The sequence below is a fragment of the Natrix helvetica genome (assembly GCF_964273705.1).
Source record: "Natrix helvetica genome assembly, chromosome: 1".
NCBI classification, from domain to species: domain Eukaryota; kingdom Metazoa; phylum Chordata; class Lepidosauria; order Squamata; family Natricidae; genus Natrix; species Natrix helvetica.
In genome coordinates, this window is record NC_138548.1 from 69,792,876 (window position 1) to 69,805,904 (window position 13,029).

The 13,029-nt window shown below is 41.9% G+C and overlaps 1 protein-coding gene across 1 annotated transcript in view; it reads right to left on the minus strand.

The window, feature by feature from the left end:
• The window catches only part of PLCB2 (phospholipase C beta 2), a 66,201-nt gene that overhangs the window by 29,505 nt on the left and 23,667 nt on the right, over positions 1–13,029 (minus strand). Inside the window, exons 8-12 of the mRNA XM_081934799.1 lie at positions 11,807–11,907; positions 8,952–9,118; positions 7,413–7,559; positions 5,328–5,485; positions 773–855 (exon numbers count right to left, since the gene is read on the minus strand). Of these exons, the coding sequence (XP_081790925.1) occupies positions 773–855; positions 5,328–5,485; positions 7,413–7,559; positions 8,952–9,118; positions 11,807–11,907 (656 nt within the window). The remainder of the gene's footprint in view (positions 1–772; positions 856–5,327; positions 5,486–7,412; positions 7,560–8,951; positions 9,119–11,806; positions 11,908–13,029) is intronic.

Below are 13,029 nucleotides of genomic sequence, written 5' to 3' on the forward strand. Positions count from 1 at the left end.
AGATGGAATACGCTTCTCAAGTCCATTTTAATCGATACATTTTCTAGGAAATCTAGGAATAATTGTTTCAATGAATGGGAAGATTGGACGAGAATTTCCTTTTACTTATAAATAAGCCTTGAAAAGGAAAAAGTTGGTGTCAGCTTTTACCATCTCCTGATTGCAAATCCTGCTTAGCCTTTCATGCGCTGTCTCAGCACCAAACTGAAAGAACAACTTCAGGAGAAAATCCAGAGCTGGATGAAAGATTTTTCTTGGCTGAAAATTAGCATGGCAAATGCAGTGATGGGATTCAATTTTTTACTATCTATTCTGTGGGCATGGCTTGGTGGGCATGGCATAGCTTGGTGAGTGTGGCTTGGTGGGCTGGCAGGGGAAGGATACTGTAAAATCTCCATTCCCTCCCGATCAGTTGGGACTCTCAAGAGGCAGAGAATGGATGGGGGCGGGGCCAGTCAGAGGTGGTATTTACCGGTTCTCTAAACTACTCAAAGTTTCCGCTACTGGTTCTCCAGAACTGGTCAGAACCTGCTGAATACCACTCTAGGCAAATGTGCATACAATTACTTTCTTGTTTAATTGACTGGGATTTTGCATGGCGTTTGTTTTACTTTAAAGAATAGGTCACTGTCGATTTCGATTTGCTAGAAGGTTGCCAGTAAATATTGCAGCAAGAATTAATTTGCCCCTGACTGAATACACTCCTCCCCACTTCTAGTTGATCAAAACAGACTTTCAATCCTTTACCGCAGAGTAAGATCCTAATACTCACAAATCCACATGGTTCTCAAAAGACAGGATTACTGGGTAGGGAGAGGTTTTAAAAGCGCTTTCTGCAATAGCCTCAATTGCATCCTGTATGAGACAAAGAGGGAGAATGAGTGAGAGGCAGAGATCTGCTTTTCATGAATGTAATGGAATGTTTGCGTAAGGAGAAGAAACCTACATGATTCAAATGCTGATGAGCATCTCTCATACTTGGTATGCTGGGTTGTTCTGGGGGAGAATTTTGAGCAATATCTGGAAAACTGCAAATTACTCATTTCTGGGGGAAAGCCTTCACATATATAACTGGAACCCAAATCGGTAATATGTGCATATTTGTGTTGGAATTATCAGTGCAATACTGTACAGTGGCCTCAGAGTTTCTAAAACCATGTGAACAGTCATTTATAGACTGATGCCTGATAAAACCCATTGGCAATTACTTTGTAATGTTTTGAATTATTTTGAAATGCATAAATATACTAAAATGCAGAGGATAAACTATTTTAAAATTAGCAATTGTGTCTGGGTCCTTTTCTAATTTTGTAGATTGAAATTGCAATGAAACTCTTCTAACTTTAGCCTGGTTACATCTCTGTCTAATTTAAGATGCAACCACCATGGCAATTTACTTGCATTTTGTAATGCCCTAATTCTTACCCCAAATTTAACACTACAATGACTGAGTCCATGGTCAAATTTATTGTTAAAGCTAACAGCTGTAACCATAGTCTATAGATCTACAGATTTAGCCATGGTGTAGCATTCAGAAATTGCAGCAAAAGGAAGGATGCTTGCAATAGCATTTTTTTTCACCCCCTGAGGTGCATCAAAGGTTATTTTCAAAAAGAAAGAACTGTGAAAATATTTAGCTGATCAGCTAAACCTACATACAACTGCCTTTTTGTTTGATAAGGGAGGGGGAGGAAACACTGGTTGGCTAACCATAGCAAAGGCAACTGTCCTTTTCATTGGATAGAAGAATAATCAAACTACCCTTATTTGTGGCAAGACACATGTGCATAAAATGAATGAATATAGTTCTTAGGAAAGAGATAGAACATGGGAGGAGAGGCATCCTTTTAAAAAGTTCATCATTAATAAAATATTTGCACTAAAAAGCTATTGCCTTTTGCTAATCTTGAATTTGTAAACTGTATCCTTAGGCAAAGGGGGAACCCATAACATCTCACTGTCCTTATGGGAACAGGACAAGATAGAAAGTCACAATCTGGATGGAACATGACAAACTGGACCCAGGTTGGCCAAGGACTGAGACAAAGCTATCTATTCTTTCCTTGTTCATGCAACCTGTACAGATAACCTTCCACTTACAACTATTCATTTAACAACAGACTGACATTAAAAAGCATCATTTGGAAGAAGCATCATAATAAACAGTTATAATAATTGTCTTATCCTCTGTTAATATGTTTGATCTGCCTTTAAAGTCATCTCTGTTCTTGGTCTGTCATTACCTTTGCAATGGTAAAGGTTTCCCTGTCCTGTCCTGTTTGATGCTTAGCGGGCGATGCTCATCTCTATTTTTTAGCTGTGGGACTCAGAGTTGTCTAAAGACATTTCCATGATCATGTGGCCAGTATGAAGGAACACTGTTACCTTCCTACTGAAGTGGTAATATTTATCTACTCGCATTTGCGTGCTTTCAAACTGCTAGGTTTGCAGGAGTTGGAGCAAGTAATGGGAGCTCACCCTGTCATCTGATGCTCGGGTGTCAAATTCAGGCTGTCAGTTTTCCAGCTGACAAGCTCAGCTTCTTTAACTACTGAGCCATCACATCCCCTATCTCTTTATATTGTATAATGGAATAAAGTTTATGAATGAGTTTTTTGCTTGTTCCACCACTCACTTTCTTTGGACAATCATGCATTGTGAGACAGCATTATATTTTTTTACTCTGGAATTTGTATCTACATTTTTTTACAATGTGTTTTATCTCATTGCTGTGTGCCACCCAAAGTTGCTTTTTGTGAGATGGAGGGGGGGGCTATATAAATTTGATAAATAAGTAAATAATACATTTGTGAACCCTCATTGTTTATTTTCCCTACTCCAATACTGTAACTGATAGTTCTTGATAATACTTCTTTCTGTGTAATTATCTACCCTCGTCTGTTGCTCCAGCCATCCATTGGCATCATTTTAAATAGGATATTTATCTTCTAGTGGGTAAACTGAGCCTCATTTTGCAGCTACTGTAATGCCAAATGAATTTTATCAGCACATAACAAGCCAAAAAAATGGGATCAAAGCAATTACAATTATGATAGAGGTTAAAATGGTGAACTCAGTTCATAAAATCATCAAGAGTCAACCGTACTGAATGGCCTATAACTTTAGATTGTCTTTCGTAGAACTTTTAATCCAACAAACAGTTGTTCATGGATTGGGGAGGGGAAAACTGATCCTGCCTCTTGACATGATCTGATTTCAAAGAAAACTGATGTAGGTTCAGATCAGGAGAGAGCCACCTCTTTCCACCCACCAGTTATTTTGGAGAGGGAAACTAAGTAGGAAGAAAGAGGAGAAGGGAATGTCCAAATGTTATATAAGCTATAATGAAAAGTACATGCTGTGTTAACACCCTGTAATTCCTTTTCAAGTTTCATTGTTGTGGTGCAGAGCAATCATTCCCTATAATTATAGCTCCACTTGAGCACAATAGCTTTTATTTGCTCTGTAGATTGCGTGGTGCTGTGTCATGGTAATTGTGATGTCATCAGATGGAGAATGTAAAATTGTGAACACCAAAAACTACTACCAGGGTAATCATTTAAAGGGTCCATTTATTCTTTTCCCTGCTGCTTAAACTACAGCTGAAGGTTGGAACCTACTGCGTGACTTCCTTTCTGAATTTTTGGAATAAAAGAAAATGTTTAAATCCTTGAAAGGGTAGTAAGAAAGAATAGGATTTTGATCATTTAAATGTATACGTCCATCATTTATTATGCATGCATCACTGATGCAATATATAGATCTTAAGCACCTGTATTTGAATTGCTATGTCTTATGTGACTTGACTAGTAATATCAAAGTATCGCTGTACAGAACACAAAAAAGTACCGTAAGGGAAATCTTTAAGGTCTTTAAGATCAAACTCATTTAGGCGATAAAAAATATGAACTAATGAAATGAAATACTGATTATGATTAAAAACCAACATAAGGTGAATGAACTAAATCTATATTTAGAATAGGGGTACCTGATTTTATATTAGTAAATCAGAATATCCATCCATCCATCCATCCATCCATCCATCCATCCATCCATCCATCCATCCATCCATCCATCCATCTATCTATCTATCTATCTATCTATCTATCTATCTATCTGTTGAGGTTGTAATTGATGACATGCTAAACACAAACCAACTTGGGATTGTATTTAGCGTGATCTCCTCCCCAATTATGGGTGCAATTCCTGTATTCCAGATTTTAAAGATCAATATAACTAAATGGAAATATGTCCATAGGAAGACAACAAAGATAGGCAGGAATATGGAAAACAAGTCCTATGAGGAACATTTAACAGACTTGGAACTTTTATAACATTAAGTTAAGAAGCAAGTGCTGTCTTTGGATGCTTCACTTAAAATCACTGGATTCTTCAGAAGCTCCAAGCCTTAGCTGCTGCTGCTGCTGCTGCTCAAAAATATCTTGGAGCCACTAGTATTCCAACTAAGCAGGCCTGAGTGATTTGACTGATTCTTTCTCTGTTTCCTGCAGTTCCTGAGGAAACAGACAGGATCCTTAGTTCTATCAACCATTCCACCAATTTATTAGATCCATGACCTTCCTACTTGATTAAAATTTCTTGAGAGGTTACCTCTGGTTGGGTTCAGGTGGTGGCAAATGCTTTTATATATGAAGAAATGGTTCTGCCTGCCATGAAAGAGATGGTGGTTGACTGCCTCCTAAAAATGCCATATCTGGACCCAAACATCTGGACAACTTTTGTCCTATCTCCCTTCTTTGTGTGTGTGTGTGTGGGGGGGGGGGGTTGTTGAGGAAGTGGCTGGGCTTGAGCTTCAGAAAGCCCTGAAGTAGGCTTGGACCCATTTTAGTTGGTTTTCAGGCTGGAAAATACTACAGAGACAGAGTGTTAAGGTTGTTTTCCTCCTTTCTCTGAAGTTGGTTCCAGTCGGTATAAGTGGGAATGAGGAGAGGCTAATCCTTCAGCCCCTTACCTGTGGGATGCCTCAGGGTTTGAAACTCCTATCTTTCCTCTTTAATAGCTACATGAAACCACTGGAAGAGGTCATCCTCCAATGTGGAAATGTAGTAACATCAGGATGCTGATAATACCAGTTGTACATCTTGATCCTGAGCTAAGTAAGGCTATCAAGATCATGTCCCAGTGCCTGAAGGATGTGAAGATGTGGATAGAGATGAATAGTTACATTCAATTCTGGCAAGACAGAGTGAGTTATCCTGGTATAAGGATTTTATATCTTGAATTTGGGATGGGGAAATAGCTTGTCAGATGGAACTATATGGGCTCAAAGAAAACAAATAGAAAGAAAACCACTAGCATATGTGTACCTTGAATAGTATTTCAGTTGTCATAGTGTACCCATGGGTGATGATTGGTTCCTCATCTGGAGGACGTCCCTTCCAGCAATCAAGTTCCACACAACGACAACCAGCCAAGAGAGTTTGGCGATACATTTCAGGAGACGAGAGCCCAGAAAACTGTCCAGCTGTTTAAAAAATAGAGGTGTGGGCATAAAATATTAATAGAACCATAAAACAATAACCAGAAAAAATTACCCCAAAAGAAAAGAAACAATTAAAAGATAGGAAAGGCGACAATTAGAAAGTGGATACCAGTTATGTAAATGTGAGTATGAGTGAGTGTATTGATGTAAAGTTGGTTCGTGTATGTATGATTAATATAGAAGAGAATGAAAATGATTGCTCAGCAGGCAAATACATTAGGTGATGTATAAGCTATAAGCACCCAATAGGCTTATAGGCATCTGCTGTATGTTATGATTGTGATTGTCAGCCTCTTTGATATGTGCTTGCTATCGGCTGCCATAGTAACAAGGAGGGGGTAAAATTGGCATTTGAGTGGGGAAATGTGCTGGAGGAGATGGCCCATGTGAACGAAAAGGGAGGATTGCTCTCATGAACAACTGCGCAGCTAAATGGACTGGTTTATACCCAGTCAAGGTCAACCATCCTGGAATACCAGATGAGCAAAACCACCTGAAGATACGCCACACATGACATCATATGGCACTGATGGCTAACCTTTTTGGTGCCAACTGCCCAAAACACAAGCATGCATGCAAATGCATGTATGTGTGAGAAACAACAAACTGCAATGCGAGCAGAGCACCCCCTGTGAATGCATCCGCTCCCATGCATGTGCCCCACCCTCCGCCCACTGTTGGCTTTCAGGCTGGTGCAGGAGGCTTTCCAGGCCCAAAACGGAGCACGGGGGGGGGGGGATATGCCATCAGGCATACCTCCTTCAGTATCCAAGAAAGAAAAACCTCAACTCCATTTGTATAGAGATAAAGTACTTTTACTAGATATGAATTGAAAGCAGCGAAAAGGAAAGCAAGATCTGAGCCAAAAAGGCACAAACAAGTATATAGCAAATGATTACCTACCCCCCTCTCTCCAATTACCCCAGCCCAGTGTCCAATCTGCAGCTCCCTAAGGTGTCATGTGGGGTGCATCTTCAAAAGGCCTCATCAGGTTGATATGCGAGACTGTTGGCCTTGACCAAGACCAAACATCAGCCATCAGCATGCGCAGAAGATGGTGAGAACAAAACTCCCTTCTAACTCCTCCAGTACCACACAATTCCCTTCCCAAATACCATGCCCCCACCCTCCCCATTTCTATGGCAGCTGATAGCAAGCAAGCGAAGCAGAGGCTGACATGCGTCCCCTGCGCCTCATTTTAGCTTCCAGGTTGGTACAAGAGGCCTTCCAGGCCCAAAACAGGGCATGGGGGAGGGAGGGGCTCATGCGGAACCACCGGGCCCGTTTTGCCTTCCAGGTTGGTGCAGGAGGCCTTCCAGGCCCATAACTGGGCAAGGGGGGGTTGCGTGCACACCTGCAAACCCCCCAAATGCAATGTGCACCCCGTCCCCGTGCATGCATGACAGAGGTGGGCTGGGGTGATGGCTGGTGTGCCTGCAGAGAGGGCTCTGCATGCCACCTGTGGCATGTGTGCCATATGTTCACCATCAAGCCCATAATGTGTTGGGGATTGGACATTCAGCCTGGGTCCTTGTGAGGAGGGATTTGGGAATACTTTCAATATGTAACTTTCGTGCCCTTTGCTTCAGAGCTTGCTTTCCTTTCGTTGCTATCATTTCAAACTCAGTAAAAGTACCTCTACCCTATCGACATGGACTTGGGGGTTTTCTTTCTTGGGTTTTGAGTGGAGGCACACCTGACATAGATCCATTTTGCCTATTTTCTTTGATCATCAATGGCTAGATCTTGGTTGACTATCTTTCATAGCACCTGTTACCTAATCTTTTTTGAACTGGAAGAACCAGGAAATGTGGGGAATTTTAATCCTTAACACATACAAAAGTTGTCAATTTGGAGAAAATGATCCTAACTGGGACAAATGAGTACATCTTTGTAGGTTTCACCATACCTGTTAGGTAAGTGTTGTGGGATGAGTTGATGAAATAGTGGGAGAGTGGCTGGTTCATATCTTGGTATAGCAGAAGTTTGTTCTGAGACACGATGCTGTTTTCAGGACCACACAGGAACCAAACCATTCCCTCAGGAGACAGCTGTCCTGCAGGAGCAAACGATTGTATTGTGACTGGAAATGGAATTCAAGGCCTTGAAGAAGACGACTTTGAATCAGGGATAGGTATTTTGCTGCCCTCCAAATGTTCTGGATTTTTATTCCCATTAGCCTCAGCCTGCACAGCCAATGACAAGGAATTGTGGGAGTTAGAGAATAAACCTTCTGGAGGAAACCTGGTGCCTGTCCCTGCATTGGACGCTCCAACTGCCTCCCCTCCCTCGTGCTTTATTCTGACTTAAAACCAAAGGCAATAGAGGTATGATTGTTGTGAGTTATAATTATTTCATAATATTTATTCCTAATTCCATTCAATCTGCTGGAGGTTCCTTGTTTAGGCAACTTCACCCAATTTTTGTTGGCTGACAAAGAGATTGTTAGAAACTCCATTGTTACTTCCTCTAAGTTCTCACCCCCATAGCTTTAACCTTAAACTCTCCACCGCGGACCTCACACCATTCCTAAGAGGTCTGTAAGGGGACATGCATAAGCGCACCAGCATGCTTACCGGCCCTGTCCTACTGTCCTCATTTATTTGTACTCATTTAGTGTGCTCGTGTCCATGCTTATACTTATACTTGTTATCTTGTACATGTTTGACAAACTAAATAAAACAAACAAACAAACAAACAAATAAATAGGAAAAGGCTATAAGGAAGCTTTCTACAATGTTAGGACTACAGTATATATATATTTTTTCTGGGAGAAGAGGACTGTTAATCAAGAAAAGGCCAACTGGTTTCTGATGGCGTACCCTGAAGTATTCACAAAACTCTTGGAAACCCTGAGGTATTCACAAGACTCTCAACACTGCCCTGTTTTATAGGTCTTACAGATATTCTATTGATATTTGGGAGATGATTCAGCAATATAATTACCAAACTGCCAAATATCTGTGTGTGTATAGAATGTATATGTGTATAGATATTCAAACAAGCACACATGAGCACATTCACTCCTGCTTTATGCTTCCTATCCTGTTCACATCAGAGGTGGTATTGGAGCAGGTTCTGACCAGTTCTGGAGAAACGGTAGTGGAAATTTTGAGTAGTTCGGAGAACCAGTAAATACCACCTCTGACTGGCTCCACCCCCATCTATTCTCTGCCTCCTGAGTCCCAGTTGATTGGGAGGGAATGGGAATTTTGCAGTATCCTTCCCCTGGAGTGGGGAGGGAATGGAGATTTTGCAGTAAACTTCCCCTGCCATGCCCACCAAGCCATGCCACGCCCACCAAGCCACGCCCATAGAACCGGTAGTAAAAAAATTGAATCCCACCACTGGTTCACATCCACATAAGAACTGGACAGTGTGTAGCACTCTGTTGTCTCTAATGGGCTTGGGATCATGACAAAACCTCATTCTAATGGAACAGACTCACCTCTTTGAATATTCATCCCACTGGGCTCATATTTTTCTATGAGACCCTGTACTCTATCTGGTTTGGCAGGAGGGAAAAGTGTGTCATTGAGTTGGGAATTTCGCTGTTTCTTGTTGATAAATTTTGTCAAGTGATCTTTCGTCATGTACGGCTTGGCTTTTGAATGGCTAAGGAGAAACAATGAAGAAGGGTGTCTTTAGAGGTCCCTGGAAAAGCCCCCCCCCCTAGGAGCAAGGCAACTTTCAATTTGTTTTTAGTATTGAACAAGCTTGTTCCATCTTATCTTTTTCTGCACTGCAGATTCAGCACTATAAGACATGAAACAATTGGTGCAAAAATAAAGCTCAATCTAAAGTGCTTCCTTTATCATCCTAAAACTTTCCTAAATGTCTGCATACTGAACAAATGAGCAACTAACACCCATAAAGAATTCCCTTTGGAGAGAAAATGGTATGTAATAAGATATACTAGCAATAGCAACAGCACATAGATATATACTGGTCCACAGTGTTTTACAGCATTCTCTGGGTGTTTTACAATGTCAGCATATTGCCCCCAAGAATCTGGATCCTAATTTTGGAAAGATGGGAGGCTGAGATAACCTTGAGACCTATTAGGATCAAACTCCAGGCAGTGGGCAGAGTTAGCCTGCAATTCTGGATGACACATAATGCAAATACAGAATCCCAAAAGCCTCATGTGAATCCAACCAAACACAAAGCACAAGAAATGTTGAAGGATAGTTTTCTGGTTCCGGCTGCGGTTCGCGACAGGCAGGTTCTGCTCGCCCCGCGCACTCCTGGTGGGCTCCCCACTGATCCGGGGGGGCACAGGACGCCCTGGAGGGGCTCTTGCCGAGGGGGCGGCGTAGCGGGGGACCCCCTGAGTTGGCGGCGGCCAGGTGGGCTCCCCGCATCGCCCTAGAGAGGCACCGGGAGGCAAAAGGGAAGGCGCCGCGGCGTCTTCGCGATGAGGCAGCTGGAAGAAAGCAAGATTTGAAGGATGCAGCTACTGTGTGGTGAGGTGGAAACTTTCCCCCGTTCCCTTACTTGGCTGAAAGGGGAAAAAAATTGCCAGCTTTTTAAAACTGACTTTCAACTTGGAGAAGCGTGACTGGAGGGAAGGGGATTTCCCCCCCCCTTGGACAAGCGGCTTTAAACGGTTTTGCTCTCTGCCCCCAGAGGAGGAGGAGGGGGGGAGCCATGCAACGAAATCACGCTCATAGCAAAGGCAGATTTTGGACTGCAATTGTGTAAATGAGGTGATGATCTGAAAACTTTGAAAACTTCTGATCCCGGAGCTGGCAGGGCAAGATGGCACACTTCCGTCGTCTTCATAGACACTGAAACATGACTCCACTCATAGAAGCTTCAGGCATCTTGTCTTTGTCTCCGTGGCACTCAGACAAATCTCTTGTTACATTGGACTCTGGACTTGGAACAAAGGACTTTATTACTTTATTGCCAGGAGCTGAATATAGAAAAGGTTCCTATCTGCTTGGACTCCCTGCCTCGTAACCTCCTTGGCGGTTTTCCTCCCTAATTGTTTCCTCTCTGTATTGACATTGTTATCTCTTTGCTCATTATAATGCCACCCAAAAGACCACCCCCGGGGAAGCCGGGCTTTGCAGTCTCCACCCCGACATCCTCAGTGTCCAGCCCCAGCGGACAACAGACTTTAACCTCCCTGTTTCAGCCCAAGCCTTCTGAGGTGGACTTTCAACAGATGTTTCAACAGATTTTAAAGGGACAGGAGGATTTAAAAAATCAATTCAAGGAGATGAATGAGCAGTTTAGAGAGAACCAAGACCGGGCGATTAATAATTCACAGAGACTGGATCTTTTGGAGGAGGAGACGGCTGAGATGAGGGGGGAGGTGGGGGGAGTGCAGAAAGGGAACAAAGAGCTAGAGAACCACCAGATAAAAATGGAATTTGAAAGAATGTCCTTTTTCCTTAGGTTTCAAAATGTGATTGAGGCAGATGATGAAGATTTAAGGGACATTATGACAAACCTTTTGGCTGAATACATTAAAAAAGACAAACAACAGATGGGGTGGGACATGGACCTGGTTTATAGAGTAAACTCAGCATACGCTAGAACACATAATGTTCCAAGGGAGGTACACATTAAATTCCTTAGAAAGACTACAAGAGATGAGATTCTGAGTGCACAAAGGGGGCAAGCACTAAAATACCAGGATAGAGAAATAGCCATTCTGAAACAGATCCCTAAGAAAGTGAGAGAGAGAAGAAAAAACTATTCGCCACTAGCGAAGAAATTATACCAGAAAGGGGTGTGGTTCAGATGGCTGATGCCTGAAGATATGCTAATTTTCTGGGAGGACACAAGAGTCAGAATTAATACAACCATAGAGGCTCAGGCCTTTATGGAAAAAAATAGAGCCCTCCTAGATAAGCCTGATGATACTACACCAGATACACAAGACACGGGAGGGGCCAGAGCTCTGCTGGCGGGGGGAGAAGGGGCAACATCGAGAAAACTCAGATCACAAAAATGAACAAGAAAATCTGTTTGATGTAAAGTGATTGAAATTACTTGAAGATAAAAGTTTATATGCTGACCAAATACCATCAATTTGTAATAATCTAATGTATTAATAAATGAAATGTATGAGTACGGGGGGAGGGACCACTTCCTGCATATTGTAACTGCCAAAATTTGTAACTTATTCCACTACCCCTTTCCTTGTTTATTTTTTAAAAAAACCAATAAAACTTTGTTTAAAAAAAAAGAAAGAAAGAAATGTTGAAGGATGAGAACTATGCTAGATTTCATTGGATTCACCCAGACTCCCTTTACCTACATAGCATCTCTTACACTATGAAAGCTTACTGTGAGGTAAATATTTCATCAATATCTGGCCGAGGACACAGGTGCATCAGGAATGTTTTATACACTTTTTCAGGAAAGTCTTCTGGATTGATACCATCATTCTGGAAATGAAAGAGCAGCACACGATAAGATTTAACAATATATTCTGAGTTATAACATGAATCCTTTCTCCTGTGACTAAATATGTCACTGTGCCTAAATACGACACACACAAAAAGATTGCAGTATGTCATAGAACAAAGAAAAAGCTGCATGTGAAATACAAAAATACATTTAGCAAGAATTTCAGTTTCCCTTAAAGAATGTAATTTTTTTCACAGAATGGATGATGTAACTATAGAAAATTTATGGGCCTCCACCTGGAGTCAGTGGAGGGATTCAAATAATTTAACAACAGCTTATGTGGGCGTGGCTAGGTGGGCATGGCTAGGTGGTTATGTGACTGGGTGGGCGTGGCTAGGTAGAAGCCAGGGAGCCAGACAGAGAGCAGCAGCAGCTATGCCAGGCGAGAGGACGAGATGAGGAGTGACTGGGTGGGGCAGGCGGGGTGGGGTGGGAGGGGCCGGGCAGCCAGAATTTTAACAAACAGTTTGCCAGAACAGGCTGAACCCCACCACTGCCTGTAGTGTTTGTAAAAGTGCCATCTGTTGTGGTTCTTTTACCTCAATGTGTTGTTGCAACCCTTCTCTAACTGAGATGATTAGCTTAGGATTTAATTCTGGCACAGCAGGAAATACTGCAAATGGGAGCAAATTCTTTTCCATCAGTGAGAATTTGCAATTTATCCAGATTGCTTGGCTCACCCTTCTCTTCCCACACCTGAGCTTATGAGAAGTACTGAGCATTGCAAAAATGGCAGTAGTGGCAATACTTGTGGAATAGTGCAAACATGCTTCTCAGGGTTTAGAGGGTAAAGAAGGTGGCTGCATGCAAGGGCATTACATAACCAGACATTTGTAACCTAGTGTTTTCTAAAATTTGGGGGATTCCCAAAATTATTAGCCATAATTCAAGAATGTGTGATGCTGCAGTCCAACACAACTAGGTTGGGGAAGAGTGCCACAAAACCAAAATGATTACAAAGTGAAAAATCTTATGGCTATAACTGTGCTTATGATTTTACACAGTACTAACTATGTCAAGGTTCCGACTCATGAACCCAAGCAAATCAGAACTCTTAGACTAGAATCCTCCTCAAAGATCTTTTTTATTGGGTACATCAT